The 19,170-nt window shown below is 34.7% G+C and overlaps 1 protein-coding gene across 6 annotated transcripts in view; it reads right to left on the bottom strand.

Annotated features, from left to right (window-relative positions):
- Positions 1-19,170, bottom strand: part of COP1 (COP1 E3 ubiquitin ligase) — a 243,488-nt gene that overhangs the window by 2,476 nt on the left and 221,842 nt on the right. For all 6 annotated transcript variants that reach the window (XM_038542423.1, XM_038542424.1, XM_038542425.1 and 3 more), the window contains one exon: positions 592-636. In XM_038542423.1, coding sequence (XP_038398351.1) covers positions 592-636 — 45 coding nt within the window. The remainder of the gene's footprint in view (positions 1-591; positions 637-19,170) is intronic.

Below are 19,170 nucleotides of genomic sequence, written 5' to 3'. Positions count from 1 at the left end.
TCCCTCTCTCTCTGTGATTATCATAAATAAATAAATTTAAAAAAAATTTCCAAATTACACTAATAGAATGATCATATGGTCAATTTTCAGTGAAACACTAAAATACCTTTTCTTCCCTTGGCAACTGAGAAAAACTCTATCAGGGAAGAAAAGGAAGACAAATATGATGAAGAGACGAGTAAAATAAGACCAGATTTTTTTTTTAAGACCCGATATTCTTAAATCTGGTGAATGTGTAAGCATCCCCTGCTCTATATTGGCCTTTATCCACTGAATACACCTACATAAGAGAAGCAACAGTGCTTGGCCCACAGTGAATACTGAATAGTCTTCATCTATTTTTCATTCTGACCAGCTATCAATCCATTTGACATTCATATAACCTCTAATCAGTACCATTATTTTTTCCATAATTGCAAGCTACCTATTCCTCTCCGTTTCAATCAAAGCCATTTCAACATAGACAGAGACCCATGACTTGGAATGATCTCTAAGACTTAGTATAACTCTGTATTTCCATGTTATAGTTATAGTCTGTTACAGTCTAAAAATGGATCTGAGATTAAAATGAAGATGTATAACATAGCTTACCTTAATTGTACCCTGACTGTTAGCAGCAATCAGCACATTGGACTCCTAGAAAAGAATAAGAACTTTTAAAGTATAGAGAAGGATTTCCTGGAGGGCAGTCCAAGAGAATAACTTCTTCTTCATCCTTCTTTCTTCATTTCACCCTAAGACACCAATAGAATCTAAAGTGGAGAATCAACTTTAACATGTTTTAACTGTGAATTTTAAACACCAAATCTCATATTTTGAGGATTATGTTTGAGTAAGAAAAATAAAATTATAAGCAGAGTAGGAAAATTTCAAATGTGAAGAAAAATAAAAGAAAAACAAATTACCACCAGAAGAAAAACCAAACAAACACTGAAATAAAACAAAAAATGAATATAATGAGAAAAACAAAGCACATAATCCTCTCCACAGAAAACTCTCCATTCCTTTTCTCTTATAAAACAATTGATGTAAATGCTGTCAACACCTTTGGCATAAATCTCTATGGACAGCTATTTGGTATCAGGAAACCAGCAAAAAAAAAAAAAAGTGACTATTCATCTGATAGCAGAAGAAAAGCTATCTTTTCTTATAATTATTCAATCACTCAGTATATGCACTTTTAATAACTTTGGTGATTACTTCAACAGAATTTATGTGGTAACATATCTATTATATCCTAAGCCTTAGGAAAAAATATTTCTCTAAAGAGTAGGAAGGGTAGGAAAAAGAATGGACAAGACTGAGTTTACCAGAGAGAATCTCATTAAGAAGAGTTGGGGCATGCTTCCTATTGGAAATAGTTTAGTAGGGCTCTGGAGCTTGGAAGTGTATAGAAGTCTTTTTACTTTTTAGAGTAGGCTGCTAAAAGAAGGTAAAGAGATTCAAAACTGACATAGAGGCCACATGGCTGATGAAAGACTGAATAAACTAATATCTATGAGAAACGGATAAAGTGGTCAAACCTCAAGCAAAGACAGGATCTGCCTGAATGTCCTAAAGGCTTCATGACAAAGTGAGAAAGAGAAGAAAGAAATGGATTTGCACACCAAGAAAGTTACTTTAGCCATTATGAGTTAAATTTTAGTTTCTTCAATAAAAGAAATCTGTGCTCTACAAACTTACACATTTCTATTTTTTAACTTTTCCTTTGATTCCTAGTAAAGTTACTCTTGAAAAATGCTCATCTGGTTGCTAAATAATAATAAATAATTTCTTCCACGATCCCCAAAATTTGGGGGATCAGAATATTCTTTGGATGTAGTCGGTGGTAACAGCATCAATAGTCACACTGTATGAAGTAGTAATAAAGACATGTTTTTCCTAGGGATGAGTATGGACATCACTGATGATGGGGTTTAGGACACAGCCCCAAAATATGTCACCTTGCCAAATGTGAATATTTTAAGCTGAAGGAGTTTGAGAAAAAAGCAGAAGCAGTAAAGTCACTCTGATCTCCCACTCACTCCACCCTTCTCCCCTGAAATAGGCCATAAAATCCTCATGTGAGAGGTGCCCTGCCTACACCCAAGGTTAAGAAGCATTCTTATCTGCAAAGACAAACGGACACTAAAAAGACTGAACAAGCAGGACTTGTTGAGTTCCTCCCAATATTCAACAGTTACCTCATACTCCTTTAACGTACCCACATTTCTATACTAGCCACTCTTCACCACACCTAGCACAAAATACAAAAGTATGTTTCTTTGGGTCTTCATTTCCTTCCTATGTCATGTAAAACTGCTATTAGATAAATTTGTATGGCCTTCTTCCTGTTAGTCTGTCTTGTCTAGTTTTTAGACCCCGCTGGGGACCCTAAGAGAGTTAAGGAATACATTTTCCTCCCCTACACTGATATGGTCCTGGCTGAGGTTTTCCCTTAAGTCAGCTCATTTATTTTTGAAAACAGTAACACAAGTAATATATAGTACTATTAGAATTAGTTTCAGTATTTACTTTGGGGAATAATAGGCTACTTCTAGGACCAAATAAGCACAGAATAATTCCATATGGGAGTGGGGGTAGAGTGAGGGGGCAGGAAGATAAGTTTGGTATTTATTTACTCTTTTAGCCACCTGAATTAAGAAACTGGTTGGTTGGAGTGAGGTTAGGATATCATTAGGCAATATAATATAACTCACTCTGAGCTGGTCAAAAGGCAGAATTTCTATGCCTCCCTCACAAAACAAAACAAAACAAAAGCACTGTGTCACATCATATGGATTTCTTTCTAGCACGAATTTTAAACAAGCTAAGTGATATCACAAGCTAAGTGGACCAAAAATGATTCTTCTGTGAACAACTTCCAAATAGGAATAATCAACCTAATTTCTGCTTGGGGAAAGACTCCAGTCTCTAAAAAAGCAACTGCCACCCATCATATGATGCTGCAGTCACCAAGAATTGCTCTCTCTGCTACACAGAAAGGAATGCCAGGAAGATGAGAAATTTATAGCCTAAAGCACTCTTTCTTACTGCCATTTTGGTTCTAAGTCACCTTTAATACAAGAAGGTGACTAGAAGAAGGCAGAGAAAGCTAGTGGAGATAAGGACTCACTCTGGGGAAACAAGGAGGGGATCTACCTCTACCAGTTACAGACATTATGAATTATGTAATTCAAACCTCTAATTCTTGGTGGAAGTTTGGAAAACCATGGTATATTATCAAACAGTATGAAAAATTGGGCTTAATATAAATAAGAGAATCTAATCTAGTTATATTATCACATAACAGGAGTCTGAAGTCTATATAATTACTAAGCTAAACCCAAGAAGGAAGATATCTGATAACTCCCTGAAATGAATAAACAATGTGCATAACCTCAGGACTGTTACAGTACTATATTACATGCTACCAGAGGATTAACAATAACATCTTTTTCTTGTGGAAATAAACATCTCATTTATAAATGAGCCAACACAGCTGCACAGCTGGAACTGCTTTCTGGGGACTAATACATAGGTGAAAGGGTGTCCTAAGAATTCTTAGAAATACTCAAAACAATTCAAAATTAACAAATAATGAAAGAAAAATAACAGCTTTACATCTCAGCATGCCCTTTCCTCTAAAGACCATGAACTTTTATTTTTTTTTTAATAAAGATTTATTAATTTATGTTAGAGAGAGAGAGACAGAGAGTGCATTTGGGAGTGGGGGGACAGGGGGAGAGGGAGAGAATCCTCAAGTGTACTCCCTGCTGAGCAGGGAGCCCAAAGGAGCACCTGATCCTACAACCCCAAGATCATGACCTGAGCCTAAATTAAGAGTCAGTGACTCTACTGAGCCACCCAGGTGCCCCCAAGACCATGAACTTTTTAAAAGGGATTTAGGATTACCTGACTTTTAGCCAGGTATTAAATTAACTCTTGCATGCAACAGAAAAATAAAACCAGGTATTTTATTTCAGCACAGAGGTATGGAGGTGATAAGTACAAGATTATTACTATAGGTTTTGAGTGATTCTTGTTTGCATTTTGAATCCTGGCAATTCTTAGCTGTAGCTGAAGTCTGCCACAGCCCAAATGTATGTAAGTTCGGGCTCAATGGGTTGCTTTATTTGCTAAATAAAATTAAAGTGCCAGCCAGTAATTCTCATTTTTTTCTCTTTCTTAAAAACTGGCAGTTTAGACAAAAACAAAAAAACTGGCAGTTTTGCTGCAAAACTCTCTTCGGGGCTAAGCTAATAATATATCTATTTTCTTCTTAATATAGAGAGATTTAAAAAGATAATGGAAAAATTAGCAGTAAATCTTTTATAAAAATAGAAGACACATACACAAACACCAACTTGCTTAAAGTCAGTGATACTGTACTTATACTAAAACAAAACTAGCATCCACTGGAACAGTTTTCCCACTGATGGCTTGCTTATAAAAGTGCCATTATAGCTAATACATTAAGATCCTAAGCAAGCTCACTTGATTTGCTATTGGAGGATTTACTCTTAGAAATTCACATAACTGATTTTGAATGTAAAATAATTTTACTATAGAAATAAGTATGTTTAAAAAATAACTTCCATTCCTAGTTGTAAACAAAGTAAATGGTACAGATATGCTGTTATACTATAAGCAACTAGAAAACTTAACAAAATATATAAAACTACACTGGATAACAGCCCATATAGAATAATGATCTTTATAAGAAGAGAAACAAATGAGGGGAGTCCTATAGTCACCCTGGCTTTCTGCTTGGAGGCAATTTCTGAACCACAAAGCAAGGAAGAGAATCCAAAGAGAGGAATCTAAGCAGACTATACCAGATTCGCTAAGCTGAGGAGGCAGATACAAGTTCAGAGTATCTGTAGGGCAGGTGAAGTTTGTAGTGCAAAGTATCAAAGAGAAGAAAGTCAGACAAAGTAGAGCTCCAGGAATCTGCATGGGAGTGCCCTTGACTGTGCATTGTTATAATAAATTACACATGAATAGTGTTAAACTACACAAGGCCTAGAAAATAGAGATTGCCATTGGCAATCTCTAATAACATTATCAAATGCCAGACTTCACACAGTTAGGAGATGTTTGAGTTTTGAGTAGCCTGAGTAAAGAAACCTCACTGAAAATTTAGGACATTCAGCAGAGTCCCCAGAAGGGTCATGCCTTGTTAGAAGGGCTATATTAGCCTTAAAGTAAATGTTTCTCTGGACCAGGGATCAGCAAACTATAGTTTAGCCCACTGCCCCCAAATTTAGCCCACTGCCTATATTATATGCCTATATTTCCATTAAAACTAAAACATAACTGTGATAATTTGAATATATATATATATATATATATAGAGAGAGAGAGAGAGAGAGAGAGAGAGAGAGAGAGTGTCTATGGTTGCTTTTGCACTAGAGTAGAGGAACTGAGGAACTGAAATAGAGACCGTATGGCCTGCAAAGCCTAAAATATTTGCAATGCGGTTCTTTAAGAAAAAGTTTGCTGACTGCTACTTTAGAGTCATCCTAATAAAATTTAAAAACAAGTGTAAAAAAAAAATCAAATTTATTTCCAAGACCAACTTTCTATCAAAACAAACTCAGAAGCACCTGGGTGGCTAAGTCGGTTAAGTGTCTACCTTAGGCTCAGATCATGATCTCAAGGTCCTGGGATGGAGCCCCACATCAGGCTCCCTGCCCAGTGGGGAGTCTGCTTCTCCCTCTGCCTCTGCTCCTCTTCACCACCCAGCTTGTATTCTCTAATAAATAAATAAATAAAAAACAACAAAAAAGAAAAAAACCTCAAACTTTAATACTTAAAAAAAAAATAACTGATTAAAAAATGTTTTTAATGTAATCTCTATCCCCAACATGGGGCTTGAACTCACAAACCCAAGATCAAGAGTCACATGTTCTACTGACTGAGACAGCCAGGCACCTCTTAAAACGTTAAGTATTAAAACGTTAATACTCTTAAAAACATTCAACAAAATCCAAACACTCAACAATTAAGCATTCACAATGTACAGCATTCAAGAGGCAAAAAGCATGATCCAGGGTGGAGGGGGGAAAAAAAAAATCGATGAATAGAAACAGATCCAGAAATGATAAAGATAATGGAAGCAGCAAAATGAGGATTTATAAAGCAGAAAGAACTATACTCACATATTTAAAGGAAACAATAACTTTATAAGAGAAATGGAACACATAATTATTGAGACCAAATGGAATTCTTTAAAAATTTTATTTATTTATTCATGAGAGACACAGAGAGAGAGAGAGAGAGAGGCAGAGACAGAGGCTGAGGGAGAGGCAGGCTCCTCGCAGGGAGCCCGATGTGGGACTCAATCCCAGGATCCTAGGATCACACCCTGAGCCAAGGGCAGATGCTCAACCACTGAGCCACCCAGGCATCCTGACCAAATGGAATTTCTCCGTGTGAAAAGTACAGTTATCTCAAATTAAAAATTAATTGGATGAACCTAACAATGAATGAAACAGTGGAGAGACTAAAACATCAATAAAGTTGACATGGGAAAAAGAAAATCCAAATTGAAGCTTAAGAGTAAAAGACTGGAAAGGTTAAAAAAGAGATTAGCATTTGTGTGACCAACAGGACAATATGCAACCTAATAAATGTGTAATTGGAATCTCAAATAGCAAAAAACGTATATGAAGATAGAAGGTTAAAGACTTTCCAAATCTGAAAACCATAAAATACCCACAAATACCACCACATCAAGACACATCATAAATTACTAAAAATGTGTAAAGAAAGAAAGAAAATTTTTGAAAACTGCCAGAGGAGAAACAGACATTACCTATGGGAACAACATCACCAATCTGTCATCAGAAGCAATAATGCAAGCCAATAAAACAGTATCTTTAAGGTAATCAAAGAAGAAAACTGTCAATCTAGAAATATTATTCAAAAGTGAAATATTATTTTCAAAAAAAACTAAAGCTGAGATAGCAGTAGATCTGCACTGTAAGAAACTGTTAAAGTTCTTCTACCATATGAAAACTCTGATCTAAACAAAAAGATGGAAGTGCTGTAAATGGTCAATATGTAGGTAAATATAAAAGATATTTGCTCTTGTTTTTTCTTTTAATAGACAATTACCTGTTTAAAGCAAAATTAATTAACAAGGCATTATGGTTATTATAACATAAACAGAAGTAACATATAGGACAGCAAAAGTACACAGGATAAAATAGGGAAATAGAAGTATATCGTTGTAAGGCTTTCCTGTAATGCATAAAGTGGTATAATCTGAACACAGACTATGATAAGTTAAATACAAATATTATAAACCTTAGAGAAACCACTAGAAAAGTAAAGAATTAGTATAGCTAATAAGCTAGTAAAGGAGATAAGATGAATTATAAAAATACTCAATAATGAAAGAAAGGAAAGGAGGAACAAGGGAAATAGAACACACAGAATAAACAGAAAACCAATAGCAAGATGGTAGACAAATATCCAACCTTACTAATAAGTAAATGGTCTAAATAATACCATGAAAAGGTAGAGATCATAAGACTTGATAAAACAGCAGGACCAACTCTATGCTATCCATAAAACACACTTTATTAAAAACAACAACAACAACAACAAAGATACAAAGTAAAAAGAGGGGAAAGTAAACCATTCAAATATTAATCATAAGAAATCTGGAATGCTTGGAGCACGTGGGTGGTACAGTCAATTAGCATCCAACTGTTGGTTTCAGCTCAAGTCATGATCTCAGGGTTGTGAGATGAAGTCCTGTGTTGAGTTCTGTGCTCAGCCCAGAATCTGCTTAAAAAAAGACACTCTCTCCTCCTCTGTCTGTCCCTTCCCCTACTTGCACAGGCACTCTCCCTCCTCTTCAAATAAATAAACCTTAAAAAAAAAAAAAAAAGAAAAAGAAAGAAAGAAAAGAAAGAAAAGAAAGAAAGAAAGAAAGAAAGAAAGAAAGAAAGAAAGAAAGACCGACCAACCTGGAATGGCTCTATTAATTTCAGAAAAAGTAGATTTCAGGACAAGGAACAGACCAGGATATGAAGGGGACATTTTATGATTAAATAAGGATTAATTTAAATAAATTCTAAATGTATATATATCTAAAACTGAGCTTCAAAATACACAGAGTAAAACTAATGGAAATGAATGGAACAGTAAGTCCACACTTGTGTTTGGAGACTCTGGTATCTTCTGTCAATAATTCAAAGAATAAGCAGATAGAAAATCAAAGATATAAAAGACCTGAATAATACTACCAAAAACATGTAATATTTAATTTGCTCAATTCTCACTTAAATGGCAAAAAGTATACCATCTTTTCAAGTACATGTGAAACTATTCACCAGAACAATGTGCAAGACCATTAAACAAATTCAATAAACTTAAAAGACTGAAATTTTGCAAGTATATTCTCTAACCAAACAGACTCAAAGTAGAAAACAATAACAAAACGACATCTGAAAAAATTCCCTAAATATTTAGAAATTTTAAATAACCCAGGACTCAAATAAGAACTCACAAGGAAATGAAGAATTATATTGAACTAAAAGGTACTGTAAAGACAACATATCAAAATTTGCATAACATACAAACATAATGAAAAGTATGAAACATACGTTTCAGATAGAAAAGTCTCTCTCTATATGCTTGTAATAATAAAGCAAAAAGGTTTAAAATAATATTAATGTATTAATGTGCAGCCTAGGCTAGAAAAAAGCAAATTAGATATAACATAAATATAATAAGCAGAAATCAATAAATGAGGTAAAAATAGATTAAAAATATTAAAAATATTAAAAATAAAAGCTAGTTCTTGAAATAAACTGGCAAATCTCTATAAAGAAAAGATAGATGGAAAAAAAAAAGATAGATGTAAGTTAACAATGTCAGAAATGAATGAGCGGATCTTCACTAGCACCCAACAGTTATTTAGGAAGATAGAGAATAAACAATTTTATGCCAAGAAAACTGAGGCAATGAAATGTATAAATTCTATGAGAGATGCAAATTCCCAAATATGACAGAAGAAAGATAAAGAATACAGAGGACAAAAGAACACTTCCAAACTTAGCTTATAAGTCAAAGTCAGAGAAAGACATTATATATAAAAAAAAATGCAGACCAACTGCCTTCACAAACAGATATAAAAACTCTTAAAAAATAAAGAGAACTTTGCCACATACAAAAAGAATAATGTATCATGTTCAAGTGAGATTTATCCAGATATTCTAGTTGGCTTCTCTCTCTCTCTCTCTCTCTCTCTCTCTCACACACACACACACACACACACACAATGAATGTAAGTCACCGTTTTAAACAGAACAGGAAAATCACATCATCATAATTGACACAGAAAATTCATTTGACAAATTTAATACCCCTTCATAATAAAAACTCCTAGCAAACTAAGAACAGAAAGAATTCCCTCAAGGTGGTAAGGGTTTCCTATGAAAAACTTAGCTGGGGGTCACTTGAGTGGCTCAGTGGCTAAGCATCTGCCTTTGGCTCAGGTCGAGATCCCAGGGTCCTGGGATGTAGTCCCACATCAAGATCCCTGCAGGAAGCCTGCCTCTCCCTCTGCCTATGTCTCTGCCTCTCTCTCCGTGTGTCTCTCATGAATAAATAAAATCTTAAAAAAAAAATTAGTTAACATCATACATAATGGTGAAATATTGAACTTTCTTTCCCAGACTAGAAGGGAAGGACGTTTGCTTTCACCGTATCTATTTGGCACTATATTAGAGGTCCTCAGTGTAATAATCAAAAAGAGAAAGAAAAAGCACACAGATGAGAAATGAAGAAGTAAAATTGTCTTTATTTATAAATGACATGACTACCTATGTAGAATAGCTTAACAAATCTTCAAAAAAGCTGCTAAAACTAATAAACCGATCTAGCAGGGTTGTCAGATATGATGTCATTACTTAAAAGTCAATACAGCTCTATAAATTAGAAATGAATAATTAGCAAACAGATACTAAAAAGACACCATTTATAATGGCATCAAAAACATGATTTAGAGACAAGTCTAGAATATGTGTAAGACCTACACACTGAAAATTATAAAACAACGTTGAAAGATATCAAAGAACATTCAAAGGAAGGGACAGATTACCATCTTCACATACTCCCATAAAACAAGAATGGTTTTATGTGTAAGCCTTGGTACTCACAATGATAAACATTTTTTTAACCAGAAGAAAGAGAACTATTAAACAAAAATCAGAATATAGCCCTTTTCTTATTTTTTTCTCAAATGTTAAGCATTATGTTAAATGGTTTTCTCCTCAATAAGTAATTCTGTTGGGAAAAAAATGGGAAAAAATTTTATGTTAACAAATCTGAATATTTAAACCAAGTAGAAAAATTCTTACAAAAAACAAAACAAAACAAAACAAAACAAAAAACAACCAAAACTGAGCAAAACATGAATCATCTGACAGGTATTTAAAAAAAAAGTCAACTGTCAAAAACTTTTTATACCTCAGACTTGTATGACTCTATCTACAAATTCAGTCAAATATTCAAGAACAGAGTACTTCCAATATCACACATATTGCCCACAGAAAAGAGGACTCCTTAATTTGTTTCATGAGATTTAATATAATTATGAAATCAAAATGTGATGAGAACAATCCAAGAAAGGAAGGATATAGGTCAATGTTATTTATGAAAACAGATGGAAAAATCCCTAATGAAATATCAGCAGGTCAATTTTAACAATATATATGAATAATACATCTTGACCAAAAAAAAAAAAAAAAAAAAAATACATCTTGACCAAGTTGATTTTATTCCAATGATGTAAGATTGATTTAACATTAGAAAAAAATTATCCCATCAATATTTAAAAGATAATTATTACATCATCTTCAATAGGTACAAAATAAAGCAATAATATACTCCAGCTTCATTTATGATGAAAACTCTCTGCAAGCTGAAAATTCAAAGAAACTTCTTGTAAGTTTCCTATGAAAATCTTACAGCAGAAATTATACATAATCATGACATATTCACAAGTTTTCCCTTTTGTGAGTAACAAGATGAAGATGCCACGGATTATCACTTCCATTCAGCATTATACTATAGGTCCTGGCCATTAAAATAAAGTGAAATGAATAAAATTAGGTACAAAATTGGGAAAGTAGAGATTAAACTTTCATTACTTGTGGATCACATTATTATGCACATAAAATATTCCAAGAATGTAGAAATAGATAATTAAAATTAATAAGAGAGTTAATATGCTGCTGGATTAAAAAATGGGGAGAGTAACATACCATTCCTAAGAGGTCATAGTGACATCTTTCCTTCTCTCTCTAATATTTACTGGTTTACTTGAACTGGTAATATATAAGGTGGTAAAAATTCAAATAGTACAAAGAATAGGAGAAAAGTATCTCTCATTCCCTTTTTTTCTGAGTCTCTGAAGCAACTACTGTGATCAGAAGTGAAATCTTTCCAGATAGGGCAGCTATCTGGAAATATTTCCAGTGGCTCAGCAGTTTGGTGCCTCCTTCAGCCTGGGGTGTAATCCTGGAAACCCGGGATTGAGTCCCACGTCAGGCTCCCTGCATGGAGCCTGCTTCTGCCTCTGCCTGTGTCTCTGCCTCTCTCTCTCTGTGTGTGTCTCATGAATAAATAAAATAAAATCATTAAAAAAAAAAAAAAAAAAAAAGAAGAAAAGAAATCTTTCCAGGTAAACTTAGCATCGTTACTGTGAACTTCAACACTATAGTAGGATCAAGCATACCTTCAGGGCTTTCTCAACATATAAAAGAATCATAAGTTTTCTATCTGGTGATTCTACTCTCTCCTTACCTTGTCTAACTTTCAGGTAACAACCTTACTTTCAACTTGGGATTTCATCCTTTAAAGTGACAAGCCACATTTTATAAGCCCCTTGATTACCTAAGAGAAGTCTGTCTCTAGGTTTCTCTTACAGGAGTAACTCCACAGAGCTCACTTCTACATTTCTGTACATATTATTAATTGGTCCTCAGGATGAAATGGACCTGACTATATAAGACAAGCTGTATCCTTAAAAATCAAATTAGCAAAACATATGGACGAAAATACACTATATAGTTAGAGTGACAAAGTGGAATTGGGGTCACAAACACTTTTCAGTTCACTAGTCTAAGATTTCCAAACTAGGTTATCATGAACAAGTTATTAAACCTCTCTAAATCTCTGTCTTCTCGACTGTAACATAAAACTGAGTTAATAGAGCTAATGAAAGGAAGGGAACAGAGAGCTGTTATTAAATAAAACACATCTATAAATATCTGGAACAGAACACGTATCTTTGTAAGTGAGCATTGTTAGGAGAAAGTCGATTCTTTTTTTTTTTTTTTTTTAAAGAGACAGTGTGGGGAGGACAGAGGGAGAGGGAGAGAAAAAATCTTAAGCAGGCTCCACACCCAGGTCAGAGTCTGACTCAGGGCTTAATTTCGCCATCATGAGATCATGACCTGAGCCAAAATCAAGAGTCATTTGTCTGGGCCACCCAGGCACTCCAAATGAAAGTTCTTCTAATTCCAGGTAAGAGTTTAGAAAAAGAAGGTAGCCAAACTGTCAAAAATCCTGAGAGTATGAAAAAATTGTAATAATGGGTTCTTGGATTTGGCATTAGATGACCTGGTAACCTCAAAGGCAACTCTATCTGAGGTTCAGTCTGTAGCAATAGGGGCCTTTGCATAAGTTCCTACAGCTAACTCAGTCTTTAGAACTTGGCTTTTACACAAGTTTCTGGAAAAAGTTTTCCCTAATCTCCAAGGTGATAAGGTAGTTACCTTCCTCTCTCCAAATTGCTTCCATAGGAAGAATAAATGTCGATTACGCACTTTCATATCATGATAGTGGCGGCTTCAGTATAAAGTTTATTAATTTCATGCCATTTTATTCATGTATCATTATCCATCCATTTATCATTAGGGTAGATATTATGTCAGGTATTCTGCTATGTACTAAAGTTCTGAAGATGAGTAAAAAATGAAGTCTGATCTTGAAATGAAAGAGTAGGAGGGCAAATGGACTTTGTTTTTTCTGTTATTGTTGTCAAAGATTTTATTTATTTATTCATGAGAGACACACACAGAGAGAGAGGGAGAGACACAGGCAGAGGTAGAAGCAGGCTCCATGTAGGGAGCCCGACGCGGTACTCGATCCCGGGTCTCCAGGATCATGCCCTGGGCTGAAGGTGGTGCTAAACTGCTGAGCCACCCGGGCTGCCCCAAAGGGACTTTGAAATAGAAAACTACTCTATTATTGTAAGAAATATATTTCACAGGGACAACTGAGGAAGCAAGAAGGAAGTGTCCTTTCTGGGAGAGAGAAGAACAGTTTCATATATAAAACCACAAATGGAACATGAAAAAGTAACAGCTGCAACTACTCAAAATAAAAGGGTATTTTAGACAAAGAGACATAATCCTACAAATGCCATGAGTTTGGGGGGAAATGGTGTTTACAGATGATGACAAATTATGAGTCAATTTGTGTATTAGTTGATTAGATGAAAACCAACAGGTTGGAATAAACATGTAAACTAACTCTCTCACACCAGAGTAAGGATTTTACTTATGGACAACAAGTAATCAATGGCAAGGAAAGGACAGAATTACTTTTTTTCTAATACTGTTCTATTCCCTCAGTGATGTCCCACTCCCCTTCTGTGCCTCCCCCAGTCACCTAGAGTCACTGTCTTTAGTTCTATCCCTTAATAAAACTCTTAAATCCACATCTATTAAGTTAAATAAGGGAAATTCTTACAAAAAGCAGAGAAAAAAAGGATGCAGGTGGGAGACACTACCTATCCTCAAACATATTTCAAAAGTTGTTTTTTTTTAAAAGTAGGCTCCAAGTCCAACATAAGGCTTGAACCCATGGCCCCAAGATCAAAAGCTGCATGCTCTACTGACTGAGCCAGGTAAGCATCCTTTAAACTTTTTTTTTTTTAAGTGAATATACTGAAACACTTTTATAATGATGAGGAGGATTTTCTTTGATAGAGAGAGAGAAAGAGAGAGAGAGAGAGGGTGATAGGGGGTACATGGAGATGGAGAGAGAGAATCTCAAGCAGACTCCTGGATGAGCATGGAGCCATATCAATATGGGGCTCTATTTCATGACCCTGACTGCGAGCATGACCTGAGCTGAAACCAAGAATTGGACACTTAACTGTGCCACCCAGGCACCCCAATATAGTGAAAGACTTCTAAATAAACAGGTTTGTAATTTGTGAGTCTAACTTTAACATTTTTTTTTAAAGATTTTATTTATTTATTCATGATAGACATAGAGAGAGAAAGGGGCAGAGATACAGGCAGAGGGAGAAGCAGGTTCCATCCCGGAAGCCAGACTCGGGACTCGATCCTGGGACCCCAGGATCACGTCCTAGGCCAAAGGCAGGTGCTAAACCGCTGAACCACCCAAGGTTCCCCTAACTTTAACACTTTCAAAAGGAAACTGAATACAGAAAAAAAGTACTGATTATTTAATAACCTACCTAACTAGACCATATCCAATCTTCTCTCAGTATAATGCACTCCACACATTGCTATGAAAATATTCTCATGTGATAGTTTCATCTTCCTGAACAGTGGGCTTTCGGAGCTTACTGATGCCTACATAAGAAAGCTCATATTTCTTTTTTCAGTATGGCATTCAAAACTATGTAATCTGGAACTTCTCTCATTTCCCAACAGGATTCTACCTCACCTTTTTCCTTTAGACTATTCTACTAGAAGTTTCTTAAACACTGATTGCAGTTTCTCTCATCTATAGCTTTATTCACACTGTTCTCCAGGCTGAAGACAGTGCAGCAAGAAAAGTGTTGGTTTTGGAGCCAGGCAGAGCTGGATTCAAATGCTAACTCTACTACTCCTTATTTAGTTGTGTTATCTTTAGTAATTCAGTTAAATTCTCTGAGCCTTAATTTCACTTGTAAACAAAGCTCAAAAGTATATACCTTAAAAGATTTGTGGTGATGACTTTGAATTAAGATAGCACTTAGTATGTAATGCCTGGCTGATACTAAAAAGATGCTGGTCTATAATCTTCTGACCAGGCATGTGCTTTATCTCTGTCTTAGACCTTCTGAAACCCTGTATGCCTTTATGAAGTCCAGCACAAGAGCCAATATCTACATAAAGTCCTCCATAATTCTACCAATTAAAAGTAATCTCTCCTCATCTAGGGTCAATACTTCCAGTGGTAATTCTCTTATAAGGATTTCTTTCCCTCAGGCTTATACCACAGTTGTTTATAAATAATTCTATTGGGTTGTAAATCATCTAAACATGTTTTATATATTTAGAAATGTACTTTATATATTGCAAAATTAAAACCTAATGAATTAGAACAGGTACAAGTTGTCCAGTTATATGGGTTAATGTAGAAAGTGTTGAAAATGATGACAGCAACATTTATTATTTATTGGTCATTAACCTGGAGTTTTTCACTATCTCAATACTTTCCATATATTTTCTGTATCTCAATAGTTCCCATATATTTTCTAGTTTTGTTCCACAATATTAAGTAGAAGATCCTATTATTCTGATTTCATAGAAAACAGAGGTATACAAAGGTTATTAACTTGCCCAAAGCCTCAGAGCTAGTATTAAGTGGCAATAGGAAGCCAATCTGGCAACCTGACTCCAGGACTCTTAATCAGAACACCACCCTAAGACAAAAGTTATAAACAGTGCATGCCTCCCCCTACCCCATGGATGTTTAAAAGCACGACCTTGCCTAATAAGGATCTCAAAAAATTCTGAAACATTTTCTCCCCCAAAGCAACTTTATAGTCTGTGTTGTAAAACTAAGGAAGGCAAGTACTTTGAAGATTTTACTGGGAGAAAAACAAAGCTAAGACATACCATCTTTGAGACAGTCCTCCTTTCAGGTGATAGAACGCTATTACCTGAAATCCAAGAGCCGCAGTGGGGACAGCTAGTAAAACTTAATGTAAGTGGTCTGTCCTCAACAGTTTGTCCTACAAGCACTGCATTTTCTTCTTAAAGTGTCTGCTAAGTTAAAACTGTACATCCATTTAAATCCTTCAGACAAATACTCAATATGATGAAACAGGTAAAACACTATGTACAACAGAGTATCTGTTGTACTCTCCTCTCCCTAGAGGACACAGAACATGAGGAAGATGCCTGAATTTAAGATCTTCCTTAAATAAACATAAACAAAGAAGTATATAAAATTTTGAGGTTAACCAACCAGGTTTCAGTCTATATTGAATCTGTTAAATTCCTTAATTTTCTCTCCATAGAATTTTTTGCCTAATTTGGCATTCTCTTTTTTTAATGAACAGATAGCTTTTCTTCTCATTGCCAGAAAAGAGTGTTAATTTGGAGTGAGGACTGCAGTGTCACTTCAAATAAAAGATCATATATACTTTAAGCTCTTTTCATACCAAAATTATAAACATATAATAGGGGCTTTTGCCTCATTTTTTCTCTTTGGTGTGGGATGGAAGAGTAGTGATATATTAAAAAGTATCTGGAAAACTGAAATGGCTTCTCTTCATATATGAGTTCATGGACTCTGTACACTGTCAAATCTGATTTTCACTCAGGATCCTGTAGCAACCAAACACTTTAAATTGAATTTGCCCTTTCAGTTTTTCTGTTCATGCATGATCTAGAGTTGCTTTATGAACATCCTCTTCCTCTCCCTTGAGTTGACATGCAAATACAACATGCAGAGATTTTTAAGTTTTTCTTCTATCAATGCTCTTGTTAAGTGATGGTGTTCAGTTATCCAGTTTCTTCAATCCTTTTTATTTTCTTCAAATCATCCCAAAACCTTCATAAACTTTCCCATGGTACCCTCTAACTTAAATACAAAAAAGACAAAATACACAAAGTGCTAGCATTTGTGCTAGCACAAATGCTTCATTTTCTTGCGCTAGAGTGGCTTTCCTGACATACAGAATCATTATTTTATTAAAACCACTCTTTAATAAAACCACCTTCTCTTTTATCAAGTTCATAATTGTTTTTGCATCTCAGAGTTACATGCATTTCACTTTTATCTGAATATGAGTAATCAGGAGAATCCTCCACTAGTGTGTGTTCATTTACACACACATTTATACAGCCATAAATCTATGCTGTACATGGACAGCATGTGAGACCCAAAGATAATCAAATCAAAGATAATCAAACATTACAAAAGGATCTTCAAAGATTTTTAAATAAATGCCATTTGTAAGCCTGACAGTTTCTTTTTTGTTTCTGACCTTCCTTTTAGCATGTGGTTTTTCTGAACTGACTTCATAAATATATATGTAAATAAGTCTAGGAAAAAAAATGAGCACAAACCTATAATCTATTAATCTATCAATAAGAGGTCCTGCTCTTTAAACTGAAATGTTACAGTTACCCCTCCCTGCCTTCTATTATAGAGGATCTAAGGCTGAATTACTTGTTTCAATTGAGTTTGTAAGACAGACAATAAATGAATTCTGTGATCTTACAAACTAAGATTCTCTTTTTATTGTCTCATTTTACTACCTTAAAAAACCAACCTTTTATCATTATTACATAACCAATTGTTAAACACTACAGGCCACTTACTGTGCTAAGTTTATATGAATTATTTCACTTAGTCTCCACATAGCAGTCTTATTGAGGAAAATATTATTTTCATCCTCAATTTACAAAGAAGAAACATATACATATACACAGTTATAGAATAGCAAAGCTGTGAATCAATGTATGAAGACTGATACGATACACCAATTGCTGGTTTGTAGCATACTGATTTAATAAGCTTATCACACGCATGGCCTCAACCCAAATTTATACAATCAGTATGAAAGGAGAAAGGGGTCTTAGGTGAACATTCGGTATCTAAGGGAAAGCCTCAGCTGTTATATATTATAATGGATGTTACATTTCAAACTTCATATACGCAGAGTTCTTTCTCTTCATGGAATTTGGTCTTTTATGGATCTCCCTAGAAGTATGATTTCAAGTAATATCACTGGAGAAAAGGGCTTGCCCCAGAACTAAAGTGGAAGCGAGTGTTCTATAATCAGTATATAAGGCCGTGCCAGTACTATACTCTTCCATGCCAATCCCAATTCAAGATCTGGGAGATTCTGGAGTTTCCTTATCACAAGGAAATCCTCTCAAGATCATTCAGTTAAATCCAAATCCTCTCTTTCCTCTGCACTGTTGTCCTTGCTGAAGATGGTACTGGGCTCCTATCTAAGCCTAAAGTATAAAGATTATTAAGAACAGAATGATATAATCCACGATTAATAAAATAGGTAATTATTTTAATAAAGTATATTATCTTTATCACATCATACTGCATTTTTTTTCATTCAAATACATGTTCTTATAACTAACTTATCTAATAAGAGGAAAATATTACTCTGCCAATTAAAAGGACTTCTAGATTTGGTGGCTTATATTTTCATATTCAAAATTTTTAAGCTTTTTAAAATAAAATTTTTCTGAATGAACTATGGAAACATCCTATAATGAAGATATTTCTATAATCAATCTAAGACAAAGTGGACCAGATTTTTTTTTAATGGTAAACTTATGATGCTCTCAGTGCTGGATATTTCCTGTATCTATAACTAGATTTAAGAAAAAACAGTACTAATCAGATAGAAGACATAAATGCATATAAAATTCAAATTTTATCTAAAGGTAAAAGCACTTAATGTGATCATGACTATAAACATCAAATATTAGGGACGCCTGGGTGGCTTGGCGGTTAAATGTTTGCCTTCAGTTCAGGACATGATCCTCAGGGTACTGGGATTGAGTCCACTATTGGGCTCCCTGCATGGAGCCTGCTTCTCCCTCTGCTTATGTCACTGCCTCTCTGTGTGTCTCTAATGAATAAATAAAATCTTTAAAGACAAAAAAATAAACACCAAATACCAGCCCACTAAATTTTACTACTGGATCAGTCTCTACATGAAAAAAAATTTTTTTCCTACATGAAAATTTACATTGATTAAAAATGATACGGTTATAAACTGCTCCTCTCTTTGGGAAAATGACCCTATACATGTATACAGATTGATCTACGATTTCTTTGTAGGAGTTCTTCTAAGATGTTTTACCATTTTGAAAGGCTAACAATACAGCAACAACTTAAGACTTCAAAGTAGTCAAAAATCATGTGTAAGTGTCAATTTAGAAA

The sequence above is a fragment of the Canis lupus genome, chromosome 7, assembly GCF_011100685.1.
Source record: "Canis lupus familiaris isolate Mischka breed German Shepherd chromosome 7, alternate assembly UU_Cfam_GSD_1.0, whole genome shotgun sequence".
NCBI lineage: Eukaryota > Metazoa > Chordata > Mammalia > Carnivora > Canidae > Canis > Canis lupus.
Note: the sequence above shows the minus strand (reverse complement) of the source record. Positions and strands in the feature narration are given on the sequence as shown.